Source organism: Delphinapterus leucas, chromosome 6, assembly GCF_059928025.1.
Source record: "Delphinapterus leucas isolate spDelLeu-1000000601 "Yukka" chromosome 6, BTC_Dleu_Yukka2, whole genome shotgun sequence".
In the NCBI taxonomy this organism is placed as follows: Eukaryota; Metazoa; Chordata; class Mammalia; order Artiodactyla; family Monodontidae; genus Delphinapterus; species Delphinapterus leucas.
This window is the reverse complement of record NC_143134.1, coordinates 38410561-38424376: the sequence shown is the minus strand read 5'-3', so window position 1 is coordinate 38424376 and position 13816 is coordinate 38410561. Positions and strand designations below refer to the sequence as shown.

At 46.5% G+C, this 13816-nt stretch overlaps 1 protein-coding gene across 4 annotated transcripts in view; it reads right to left on the bottom strand.

The window, feature by feature from the left end:
* Window positions 1–4600: 4600 nt before the first annotated feature.
* Window positions 4601–13816, bottom strand: part of PTCH1 (patched 1) — a 59307-nt gene continuing 50091 nt past the window's right edge. Inside the window, exons 21-24 of one of the 4 annotated variants that reach the window (XM_022558867.2) lie at window positions 11000–11099; window positions 10182–10436; window positions 8021–8564; window positions 4601–7466 (exon numbers count right to left, since the gene is read on the bottom strand). In XM_022558867.2, coding sequence (XP_022414575.2) covers window positions 8022–8564; window positions 10182–10436; window positions 11000–11099 — 898 coding nt within the window. In that variant the 3' untranslated portion in view covers window positions 4601–7466; window position 8021. Of the gene's footprint in view, window positions 7467–8020; window positions 10015–10181; window positions 10437–10999; window positions 11100–13816 lie in introns of those variants that run through there. The other 3 variants (XM_089913021.1, XM_089913022.1, XM_089913023.1) reach the window with 3 other exon arrangements.

Here is a 13816-nt window from a genome sequence, read left to right as displayed (position 1 = left end):
TCCCTTCCTCGCTGCCCCACCCCTCTCTCTTCCTCATCTTTTCTGTTTCCTCCTGCATTTTAGTGCCCTTTCCTGCTCATTTTGAGTCTCTGTTAGGGTCATATTTACTGGGTTTGTTTGGTGAGTTAAGTTAGGGCCTGACACATATTAAGCAAGAAACTGGTTTTATTGCTAGTGGCACTGCTACCCAGGCTGGAGCTCCACCTTTAGCATCTGTAGTTTGGATAGACTTCTGTTGGCGTTGGTGCTGAGAGAGTCTGACTCCATTGAGTATGCGAGAGGACAACCTTCTTGCGGGAGGGAGAATGAGAGGAAGGAATTCAGGAGGGGTCAAAGGTGACAGGTCAGGACTTTCTGCGCATGTGGGTATGTTTGGGCAAGCACGTGCATGCACGATGTGTGTTCTGCAGTCCAGGGTGGATGCAGGCTATGTCCTCAGCAGTGGAAGAAGAATTCATAAATACAGGCATCCTCCCTTACTTACACTTCGAAAAGCCCCCCCTTAATTGTGTGTGCCTTATGATTACAGGCCATTAGTAGATGAACTCTGAGATTTCAATCATGAAATGCAAACTGTCTTGTGAAATGCAAACCTAGTTTCACATAGTAATCGCTTCTAATTAAGGAGGAACATTTTGGCCCATTAGCTTTTGGAATTTACGTGTAATCAGGATACTTCAGAGATTTGCTAACTGCTTCCCCCATTGCAGTTGTTTGCATTTAGTGCAGCTATATACTCTGTGTGCATGATTACGCATGTACCCATGGCGGCCGAGAGGCCCAGAGCTCTTTGGTTATAGTAGTTGTGTGGACGGCAGTCACCCATACCTCTGAAATTATCACATAAAACAAATGGGGGAAGGAACGAGGGCAATAAGAGAGAATGAGAACATCTGACTGAACTAGAGCCACCTTCTAAATCTGACTTGACCGCTGAAGGTGTTGGCTCATGTTAGGCACCAGATTTCTTGGATACGAGATGACAACAGTCTCATACAGCTTTAGTCTTCCCATGATTCATGGCCAACTCCCACGATTCATGATAACCTCCCATGATTCCATGTAAGGCGGGAGCTATACAGGAAAAGGTAAAGCATCCACTGATAGAAGGGCCAAGTGAGCTTATTGACACTTCAGCATCTGGCAACTGCTCTTGTAGCCCATGGGTGTTCTGACCATCTCTTGACAATCTGTCCCACTCAATCTTTTTCATACCTCTTCCTCATTTTAATAGTCTTTTCCATAGTATCGGCCTCACTTTCTGGACATCTGACCATGTCCCCTCTGATGGATAGCTGTTCTCTCTTGCAATCCATAGCAGGGAGCCTCCTGCTTCTCTCTGTTCCTGCCTCATCTCGCTTCTTCTCTTGCTCAAAAGAGGCTCTCACCAGGAGTCTACCTACCACTGCTGCTGACTGAACTTTGTAATTACAAAGATTATTCTTTTGGCATCTTGGGCTAAATGCTGCGATCCTATTATATAATAACTCACCAGTCAGAACTTGCTCATCAATTTCTCCTCCATCTGTATGATTTTTTTTCTTTACAAAAATAAAACAGGTTCTTTTCTACCACTCCCCCTTCCACAAAAATACAAGCTGTTGTCCACTGTGTACAAAGATGGCGCTACTGCTGACAGGTTATTTCCCGGGCTTACTTCAGTGTGAACTCTTTTTTTTTTTAAAGGAATTTTGCCTTTTTACTTTAAAATTTTATTTATCTATTTATTTATTTATTTATGGCTGTGTTGGCTCTTCGTTACTGTGCGAGAGCTTTCGCTAGTTGCGGCAAGCGGGGGCCACTCTTCATCGCGGTGCGCCGACCTCTCACTATCGCGGCCTCTCTTGTTGCGGAGCACAGGCTCCAGACGCGCAGGCTCAGTAATTGTGGCTCACGGGGCTAGTTGCTCTGCGGCATGTGGGATCCTCCCAGACCAGGGCTCGAACCCATGTCCCCTGCATTGTCAGGCAGATTCTCAACCACTGCACCACCAGGGAAGCCCCAGTGTGAACTCTTATCTTTATTCTTTGCCCTGTTGGTAGCTTACATCACACTCCTATACCTTCAAGTTCTGTGGATAGGAAGGAGATGAATGAAGAGGACACTTCCCAGGGAAAAAAGGAACATATATAAAGGGGTTTAACTGACTTTGAGAAAGATTTGGCTGTGGTTGCCTCTCCTGATTGCCACTGCTCGCTGGGGTGTGTCTCATTCTCAGAGCAAATGCTACCTCTACAGGCTTTGTTTCCCTTCACAGCATCTTGGCTGAAAGGTCTCCTTCCCTTTGTCCCAAGAAAGGAAATCCCTAAGGGAGAAGGCATAAATCAATGATTATAACACCCTGCCACGTAGAATGTTTTGCTTTGGCCACACCAAGCTGAGTTTGGGTTATCTCTATCGGTCACTTCTTTTTGTAGCAGAGTTCCCTGTGTCCCTCCGTTTTCCTGAGGTCCACCATGTTCCCAACAGACCAGAATGTCCTTTCAAGGTCCTTCTGACGGCAGCGGTAATTTCCTGTCAGGTAACCTATGCAGAAAAGGTGTCCAACATGCCTTCCAATGTGAAGAGTTAAACAGATTCGCGTTCGAGGCATGTTCTCATTAGGTGCAGGCTTCATTAAAAGTAATTAAAACTTGGCAAATATTCTTGTTGGATGATTAAAAGGTCATCTCCACTTCTCCTTTGGGGAGGTCATTGCCAGTTACCAAAACTGAACACCTGCCTTTACATCAACATGGCTGCTGCCTGAAACTTAGGAGCACACGGCATTCCCGAAGCTGACAAAAAAAGTGGGGCCTTACGTTTACCTAAGTCCTGAATAAATGTGGTGGATTTTGGGACACAAATCTGATTGTCCTCCTTAGGCCAATATTAAAAACTAAGTTAGCTTACTTAGGTGTATGTAATTTCTAAAGAATATAAAATTGAATGGCAATGAATGGTCATCTTAGTGGTATAAAAAACACATCGAAAAGAAAGTGTCTCTCAGTTTGAATCCCAATTAACGCAATTAGTGTTTTCCATGCTCAGTTTTGGTGTACTGTATATCCAAAAACCTTCCCCTAGCTACTCTCACGCTTCTGTATGAGGGCCTGTGTTGCCTTGGAGGCTGAGAGGCGGTGATTGAACCAAACTCAGTACAGGGTCCAGAGGCTCTTCTGAGTCTTTCAGTTGACTCTTCCTATCCCCTCTGGTCCAGACCTCTTCACAGCCACCATTGCTTTCAACCTTCAGAAGTCTGCGAGGGACAGGCATCATCTTTAATTTACGTACAGATGAGGACCAGAGGCCCCAAGGTTTCAAACGACTTGCCCAAGTCACAGCTGGTCAGCTGGAGCCCTCTCGGTGGGAAGGGTAGAAGAGGGTCTGGCCTGGCATGGACCTCCCCTCCCCCCCACCCCCGGCCTGTTAGGTCATTGGCCCACACCCTCCAATGAGGCCTGCCCCACAGCTGTGGCAGAGCACTAAGAAGGGAATTCCTCTCTCAACTCCCAGGCACAAACGCAGAGTTCACGGGCCTCCACTCTTCCACAGATGAACATGTGTTTTTGTGGAAAGACCACACAGAGGAGTTGGGATCTCTATGCTGTTTCCAGATCTGGCCTACATTGGCTGTGTAGCCCGAGTCAAATTATAGAACCAAGGCCACATTCAGCTGGAAGGAATTTAGAGATTGCCTCTGCTGGTGCATCAGAACCACCAGGACAGCTCATGGAAGCACAGATTCCTGGGCTTCAGTCCCAGGATTCTGACTCAGTAGGTCTGGGGTGGCACTGAAGATCCTGCTTTTCTAGTAACCTTCCAAAGCATGAGAGTGCCGCCGATACAGGCACCCCACGTGAGTATCACTGGCCTATGATAACCTTGTCTTAAGATGGGTCAGCAAACATTTTCTTAAGGGCCAGGTAGTAAATATTTTAGGCTTTGCAGGCCGTACAGTCTGTGCTGCAACTATTCAGTTCTGCCGAGGTAGCTGGTAAGTGGCCGTGGACGATCTCTACATGCATACGGGCCTGTCTGTCTTCTGATAAATCTTCATATCAACAGGAGGCCCCAGGGCTGTAGTTTGCCGATTCCTCACCCCATGCTGATAGAATCTGAGCTCTTCCCCACCACGCCTTGCTTTCAGCTGTAAAATGGGGATCTATTCCTGGTCTTACTTCTCTCCGTGGCTACGATGAAGACAAGGTACGATAAACACTCAGAAAATACATTTTGTATCAGGTTCAGTCAGTCCCATATTGTCAGCTATACTGTTTTTAAGCACAACACCTTCCTTTATTTTAATAACCATTGAATTGGACTTATAACTATCCCCTTGAATTATTAGGCATCACATAAAAAGAAACACAAAAAGGCTAAGAGATGACAGAAGGAATCATTTTGAAGGGGAACTTAGGAACTCTCTTTGTGTCAGAAAATCAAAATGTAGAACTCTTCCTATGTCAATAATGCCTCCACGAAGGAGAACAGAAAAATGAGTATTTAACAAGGTTAGTCAGACAAAAAACAAAGTTTATGACGGCGTGACACACTGCTACTGCCTTCGTAAAATATTTTAATTAAAAACCATTCCATAAACAGAGGTGTAACCAACAAGTTATATTATTTTTTATTCATGTTAGAATTTCTATCAGTGTTTGAACATTAATATTTAGAGAGTTTGTACACTTTTGCCTTCTGAGGTTTAAAATGAGAACCACACTAGGTCACAAACGGTAACTAATACACATTCCACAACTGCATGAATATTCACTCAATCTCCCTCCCTTAACACTGTTAAACATTTTCTTCTCCTTGCTGTACTTTACAATGAAAAGTGTGCCCCACTCATGTCTCAGCAAAGTTCCAGACATTATGGATTCATCACATATAAATTCTTTAAAAATATACTTCTGTCAAAAGACTTGATGACTACTATGTACACTACAAAAATAAATTTTCATATAAATAAATTATATGGCATACTTTTATCTTTGTAATTGAAATGACACAAACCCATTTCTGCCCAAATGGGCAGACAATGAGACCCAGTTTGAATATTTCCTTTAAACTCCTTACACTAAAACCTACCATGAGTCCTTAATGAAAATGTTATATACTCTGAACTATTTAACATTAGTAAGCACTCTATACAAATAAAAATTCTGTTCAAAGGTAAAACATAGCTGTAATAGTGTTTCCAATAGAAATAAAATCCCTGCATTTTTCTGTTATAAACTGGCATGACAAATACTGTAGGAAAACATTCTTATGATACAAAATTATAAATATCAGCAAAGATTTTTTTTTTAAAAATTAAAACATCCAAATGAACAAACAAGACAGACAAAATAAAACTATTTTAAAAAAGAGAGAGAGAAATTCTGGTTGCCTGCCAGCCCCCGAGTTCTCCCTTTGCCAATGTGACTACTGGAGAGAGCTCTACGCTGTGCAGAAAGCAGGGGCCAGCCAAGCAGTCAGGCACCATGCAAGCTGGGCTCAGGAAAGGAGTGAGGGCACTCCTCGAGCCAGAGGGAGGCAGACCTCTGAATTTTGCATCATCTCTCTCCTGGATGCGGGATATTAAGTTTTCTGAGCAGAGCTGAGTGTTAGGTAGACAGACAGTGTGGCTGACAGAGGCACCAAACAGTAGCAGTGGGGCCATTTGGGCCCCTGGCATATGAACACACGCATCTGGTAGCCACAGTCTCGCGGTGAGTTTTACAGTCTGAGGTCACTACACTGCTGGTACTACTGTGGGCCGTTGCCTTTCGAATAAGATTTTCCATGTAAAACAGGAGGCATAATGGGAGCTGCCATTTGTGCACTCCTACAGTAGCTTAGTCTGGGTACCGAGTGCTTCCCCAGCATTTGTTGGTCTCTGGCTAAAAGCCTACGAAGACCAAACCTCAGAGCAAGAAAACAGAATTGATATGGAAGCAGATCTTTAAAAATAACACCTGGTTGAGAGATACGTCTCTATATACATTCTTCAGTGGGGGTTATGCGATTAGCATCTTCCTGCTCTTCAATAAATGTCACATTGAAAGAATACTAATGATGGTGAGAAGAGGGGGATGAGATACTTAGGAAGCGTGCACCCATAATGTTAATATTAACACTTGGAGGATCATCCTTCTGAAGCTCATATCCTATAGAATTTCCGATTCCGTATCTCCATATTGGATGCTCACTATTTTAAAGAGGAGGCAGACAAATCCAGAAAGCCCCAACCGTGCCATTTAGCAAGAGAGGGAGTTTAAATTGTAGGGACTCAAAACATCACCTCTGGGTCTGTTGTGGACCCAGAATTAAGGGGTCATTGTCTCCAGAAGATTTCCAATCCACTCTTAAATTTGGGTGGTGATAGTGGTGGTGGTGTGTGTAAGTGTGTGTGTGTGTGTGTGTGTGTGTTGTGCGTTGGTTACAAGAGAGGTACAATGAAGGCTGCGTACTTTAGAGGATACGCTCACGGCCCAGCTGAGGCTCCCACTGGGCATGTTCTCTAGGTCTTTAATACCAATGAAGATGAAGAGATGTGAGCTCTGTACCCTGAGGTTCCAACATCCACCACAATGGTCCATGCGAAGGAACTTATCTCCTCTGAGGCACAAGTTGGGGTGTCTGGATGGCAGCCAATAATCTTAAGAGATGCCCTGAACTTGAAGTGAGTCTGGCAAAAGGATAAAGGAGATGTTTAGGGCTAGCCCTCCGCCAGCGCTAGCACTATAGAGATATCCTGACTCTTCTTCTGGCCTAAGGTAGAGCCCACCACGGGTTCACAGACAGTAAAAAGAAAAAAAAGAAAAAAAAAAAAATCACAGTACAATACATTGGGAAATCACACACATGTTCACACACACAGCCAAACAAGAGAATCTCATCCAACTACACCTAGAGGAGCCACCGGGGTTAACGTGCTTTCTTCATACTTGCTCATTAAACAACAACAAAATTATCACGCATAGCGTGTTTGAAAGTTAACAGTAACATTTCATACTACCACAGGGTTGTGATATGCAAATTTAAAATATTTTAAACAGAAACCTTTACAAAATAATCCTATTACATAAGCAATATTTGCATAGAATTATACAGGTAAATTATACAATATTTAAGCAGCAGCAACATATGCTGAAATTTAAGACTAAGTTAAGCTTGGTTGTGGCACAGAGACCAATGTACAAATAGGGAGGGGCTCCGCTGCGGTCTCCCCACCGCCTGCTCCGGAGGCGGGACTGCAGAAAACCCAGATCACACTACTTTACATCCGTTCCCTCGTATATTACACATGTGTACACCTCTTAAATATTTATAGAAATATTTCACAAAATAATACAATCAGTTACAGTAACAGTGAACTGCTGTCTGGCACATCACACCTTTCTAACTCCGCAGCTCTCTCCAAGCAGTTCTGGTGGGGCAGGGTAGGGGTAGGGAGGGGCTTCCAATCTTTGGCCTCTTTGCTTCAGATTTTACTCACCCTTTAAAAGAAAAAAAAAAAAAAAAGGAAGTCAAAGTAACAGGTCTACGAGTTCCCTATTTATAAAGCACAAACACAGGCACAACGGGTCTGGGGTATAGAGATCAGGATGGTGGGGGATGGGTGAGGGCATGAGGGGCTTCCAGGGGTGGGTCATGATCTCTCCCTTGACCTGGGGGCTGGTGACAGGGATGTGCTCACTTTGTGACTGTTCACTGAGCTGTGCGTTCATCAGACATACCTGCTATGGCTTTAAAGGACTGAAAAATAGGTGATAGGGACAGCTGTCAGTGTCTCTGTTGAGATGCATTAAACCTCCACAGGCTAACTGTGAGGGACAGATCCAATCTGGAACTCAACTGGTTCTCCAAGGATGACGAAGCTTAGACAGGCAACCCTGCCTGTGGGTAAGAGGTCACTGCGGTTCAGTAGGGGACACATCAGTGCCCAGGGCTCCAGGAGGATGCAGCCATCTGCGTCCCTCTAAGTCCCTGAGGGGTCACTGAAGAGCAGTGCCTCTGAGGCCCACCCACCTGCCCACCGGCCCCGCCCCACCTCAGTTGGAGCTGCTGCCCTGGCGCCTCTCCTCACATTCCACGTCCTGTAGCTCAATGACCTCCACCTTGGGATCCCTCCTCTCGCAACGGACGTTAAAAGGCACATGGGGGTCCTCAAACAGCCCGTGGTCAGTCTCAGGGTAGTCCTCGTAGCCCGGGCGAAGCCCCCCTCGGGGGTTCCGACTGGGCCCGGGCGGGGGGTGCACTGCAACAGTCACGGACGCCGAGGCCGTCACGGTGGTGATGGGCTGGCAGTAGCTGGGCACGGAGCTGCCCGTGGCAGTGAACGCTGGGTGCCGAGGGTTGTGAGAACGGGTTCCCCGGGGGCCCGTGCGGTCCCTATTGCTAGGGCCAGAATGCCCTTCAGTAGAAATTTCGAAAGCGTCTCTGCGCGGTCTGTAAGGGGGCGGCCTCAAGCATTCTCTGGGGGCCTCTCTTCTGGGCTGCTGGCCTGGCCGTCCGGGTGGCAGGGACCCTGAGTCCAGATGGGGCTGCTGTCGAGGGTTGGAGGGTGGGTGCTGCCTCGGTTCAGGATGGACCACCTGCAGAGGGCAAGGGCAGGTTGAAACAGGCCGGGTGCTAACCCCAGGCTGGGCATCGGCCCCCGCTGCCCCAGCCCTCCCTTCATGGCTCTGACTACCGCCCGGCCACCCACACACAGCTCTTTCTGAACTAGAGCTTAGTCAACCCCACAGATGGCTGGAAGCGCCCCAGGGAGGGACCAGGGGCCTTCCACCCACAACGACGTGGCAGAGGTACGCCCTGTTTGGACCCTATGCCTAGGCTTTCTCCAGCACAGCTGGCCGGACACATACGGCTGCTGCCCATAAATGCAGGGCTGTGGTCTAAGTACCCGAGCTGCCTCTCTCCCACAGTCCGCCACGCCACCCTGCCGGGTAGAATCTGATCTCGAGCTCCTCTTCTTCTAAAATGACTAAATGTCCGGCCCTGGCTCGCCCAAATGCAGGACGTTGCCCGGACGTTACCTACACTGTTGAATATGGTAGCCATTAGGGACATATGGCTATTTACATTTAAATTAACTAAAATTCAAAACTCAGCCCCTTAGGTCGCACTAGTCACATTTCAAATGCTCCACAGCCACATGTGGGCAGTGGCTACGGCACTGGAGAGCATTTGCACTGTCACAGAAAGTTCTACTGGGCAGTGCTGCTCTATCCTGTTGTTAGGAATCTGGTTTCTGGGTCTCTGTACAAAGCATGGAGCAACACAGTGGCCACATCAATCAAAAGGACCGTGACCAACTTCAAAGTCGTTCAGCTTGTACCTATTTTTAGGCTCCCGCTGAACAAAACCAGATTCACACTGCAGCTCAGCAGGCATCGTCACGGGGGGTAAGAGGAAGAAAATTTAGGTTATTTGGTTGGCCTCTCTCTCTTTCATGGAAGGGCAGCTCCAGCCTGGGACTGGAATACCCATTTCCTGGAGGGACAGCAGGAGGCCCCCTGTCAGAGCAACAGGAGCCTTAGAACATTCCTTGGGTTTTGTGTGCTGTGCTCCAGGCCTGGGGGGCCGAGGACATCCTGGGCAGCACGGAGAGGGGAGAATGCAGTTGGGGCTCCCAGGGCCTCTGAGAAGAGGCTCCGGGCTGCTCACGGTTTTCCTGAATTACTGAAGGCTGGTTCTCAGCTTCTCTGCTCCTTCCCGCCACCTAGGATACGAGCTTGGAGCCACAAAAGCTTCTGGTGAAGTCTTGGACAATAACGATTGAAATAATTTTATACCAAGGGTAATTAAAAGTAACAGAAGTGGAAGGGAAAAGAAATCACTTCTGCTGGCAATAAAAATACCATTACATTTTAAAACAGGTATCATCCTACAATGATACGTAGCTTTCAAAAAAAGGGGGGCAGGGGGAGCAAGGCATGCTTTACCTCCGATCCTTAAGCTCAAACTGTACTTAGCTCAAACATGATATATGCTGATGGATGTTCTGTGTAGTCACCAATATTGGTCCCTGCCCTTTTCAATCTGTATGAGATACAACCACATGAAACTGACATTTTTATAGTTTAAGAAGAGCCAAATATTGGCAATTTCATATGAGTCCACCTAACCTATACATTTTTTGGCATGCTGTCTGTGATTTGCTGTTCAGAGCAGGCAGGGGCTGCCTCCTGCGGTGACTTATGACTTACGGTGGAGCGGGCGAAGACAGGGTTCTCTGTGGCTTCCACGATCACTTGGTGGGAAGGGCCCCCGGTGCCCTGCTGGGTCTCGTAGTGCCGAAGCTCCTCACTGATGCCCGAAACCGTCGTCTGAGAACTGTACTCGGAGTCAGAGGAATCAGACCCGTTGTTCGTGTGACCAGGGGGCAGAGCAAACCGGACCACACTGGGGGGCGGCTCAGGGGAAGGGGTGGGCAGCCGGTTCAGCCCGTTGGCTGGAGACACCTATTTAAGGGGATTCAATATTACAGGTGTTATCAACCATTTACCTGGTGGCCACACTTAAGGTTCAAAGCACAATATTGTTCAGGGGTCGCTGCCCCTCCCCCCCCGCCCCCCAACCCCCCCCCGGCCTCTCACGCTACCCTGTATTCACTTGGCCCAATCCCTGCCACTTTGAAGACCCTTGGGCCTGACAGCTGGAGCGAAAGAACTGCCCTCTGCTTTCACACTCTGGAAAGGCAGGCCGTGCCCTTTTTACTCCTGTTCAAGCCCAGATATTCTTCTTGAGTGGAAAGTGCTTCACTGATAGAACCTACAAGACTCAGGTTGCCAATCACTAGGTTTCAAAAATAAACCACCTAAACCAAATCAAACCATTCCCCCTACATCCCCTAAGACTATTAAACTGAAGAGAAAAAAAGCCATAGTTATTTGAGCTGTTTACTGAAGAAGTAAACAACCAGCAAATGTGGATATACTTAAATATCTAAATTAAGAGTGACACCAGGAGAAACAATATTCAGGTGGTCTGAGGGCTGCACGTTACACTGGCAACAATTACTGACCTCAGGATACGGTCCGAAGAAGGACAAAAGGACTGGCAGCAAAACCAGTCCATTGAGAACACCCAGGATTGTTAGGATTGCCAGGACAGCAAAGAAATACCTTGAAGATAAAAGGGAAGCAGGAACATTTACCATGGCAAAAGTAAATTAAGCTACCCTTCACGTGCCCAAACGTCAGAGCCAAAAATTAACAAAACCCACACCAGTGAAAAGGCTGGTACAACACTGCGTTTCAAATTCAGCACGAGATTAGTTTTTTTCTTTTCTTTTCTTTTCACCTTATGACTTTGAGAACTACATTCTACAACCCAAAGTGTTAGTTCATGAAGGGAAGAAAAAAAATTAGGTTTGTTAATTTGCTGAAATCTCATGGCATGTAATGTTATTTATGAATGTGTTACACAAACACAAAAATATGGAATGTGACCTGAATGGCCGAGCAGACTGAAAGCACAAATACAATGCAGAGGGGCCCCGTTCATGAAAACCCAGCAGAAGCAAACAAATGAAGTGAAGGGTGTAGAATTTAAACAATTTAGCCCAGGAGGAAAAGCAGCCCACTTCTGCAGGCAGCTAATCCACTGTGAAATGCTTCTGCATCTTAGAGCAGAATCTCTAATTAAGTCTCCAGCGTAGCAGGTAAGGCTTTCCCTGGGCTTTCATTAACCGCAACTTTCTGCCCAGAATTCTGTGAGTTCCAGTTTTACCAAATAGTTCCAATTGCAATCTTTTTAGAACACTGGAACCAGCTTTCGGCAAAGAAAACACTGCCCATTCTGTGGTTGCTGGGGCATTTTCGGGGGAGGGCGGTCCACAATGACGGGCTGCTCTGCCGGCCAATCTTTTGTTGAACAATTTAGCATCTCTGAATACTCTTGTTTTGCGTCAGCCAATTCAAACATAAAGGCCGCAGCACCATGAAGAAGAGGAGAGTGCACAAGTGGCCCTGCTTTCCCACCGTTGAGGGCTAAGGTCTGGGATCCTTCACGAATACCAAGGTGAACCTGTCAGCCAGGGAGAGTCGCTGGAGGATGTTGCACACAGCTGGAGGCAGCGGGCTCCACGCAAGCATGCGTTTCTGTAACTAACGGTTTCTAGGGCAATTCTGCTGGAAGTGGGCTGGGGTGGGGGAGAGCTCAGGATGTTCTGGGAAGAGGGAGGGCAAGATATCTATCTGTTAATGGTCCTCTTGATCATCAAACGGAACAGGCACCAAACTTTGCTGTGCCTATATATGTTTCAACGTTAGATGAAAGGAGAGAGAATCCCTATAAAAATACAAATACCTCGCAGCTATTGTAAACATTAGAAACTTCTGAGCTGCATTAGTAAAAACCAAGCAGCCGATGTCTTGCACTAATGTAAACTGCTTTAACTTTAGGCTGAGGCATATATCAGCAGCAGGCATTAAGACATTTGCATCCCATCCATCTAACTGCAGAATAAACAGACCAATTAGATTTCTGACAGCTTAGTGTATACAATGTCTGCTCATTTAGTCGACCTCAGTGAGGGCTTTATCAGGTTAATCCATCCAGTTCTAGAAAATGGGAAGCCCTTTTAAGTGCTTGAAACAAGAACCCTGATATCTCTGGGAGAGAACAAGACGCCATGGGTTAGATGAGAGAGCTGGGATCCTGCTCTCCACCGAGGTCCCAGATGGTTGTTCTAATTCAGGCTACGTTTCTTCTCTGTGGCTCCCTTGGCATCCCCCACAAGGCTGAGTTAGATCCTCTGAGATCCCATCACACTCTGTTTCCCATGGTTTTGAATTGCCTGTGACCTTGTCTCTCCCCCCATAGACCATAAACCATGTACAGGGGGACGGGGTCTACATTACTTGCAGTTGTGTGAAATGGCACTTATGAGGTGCTCACTACATTGTGTTGAATGAGACATTACACAAAGAAACTCTATTTGACATAGGGGTTTTACATCACAGAGAAACAACTACTAATGCCCGAATAAAGGAAAAGTCAAAATCAAATTAAGAGCTTAAAACAAAAGCCAGACCAAAACCTTCATCTAGTTTAGGCATATGTCTACCTGATATTGGCCAACAGGGTGTACTAATTGGGCTTGTTAAGTGATCAGTCATCTGTGCTGAGAGGATCAGCAACGTGGCCATCATCTGGGAGCTGGCTGGAAACGCAGACTCTGCTCCCCACCCCCAACGAAGTCTGATCTGCACTTACAGAGAGCCCCAGATGACTCACGAGCACGTTATAGCTTGAGAAGTACTGGTCTACACCTCTCCACTCATTCTCCACCCAAGCGACAGTGAGCCAACCCTGGCACTCATTCTAGCAAGGCTAAATCTCCATGATGCCGACCCGCCCAACGGGGTAACGTCACAGCCCAGTGGACTGATCTTTTCTCGTAATAGAGAAACGTTGGCTACAACTTAAAATCCTCTTCTTTTCACTTGGAATTGAAAGGCCCATCGCAACATACACATCAGAAAAGCCTGTTTAGATTCTCTCTCTAGATTATCGAAATGTCCCCAACGATCCAGTCATTTCTCACATTTCATTCTGCTTTACCATGGTCCTAATTCTGGACTATCTTTTACTTATTGATGATTCTGGCCTCGCCCCTCCACGGAGCAACGGGGTTACATCCAAGGGCAGCTTCGTCAAAAAGCTGCGGAGGCTGTTCAGAGAAGAAAATGGTCTTTCCCTGCAGTTCTCACATTCTTTTTAAAAGGAAAACTTGCTCTCCTTTTATACTTCACAAAGTCAAATCCTTAATTAAATTCACCAGAAACTGCTTGCCATGAAATCCAAATTGAAAGATGTATCCAACTAGGCTTGGATT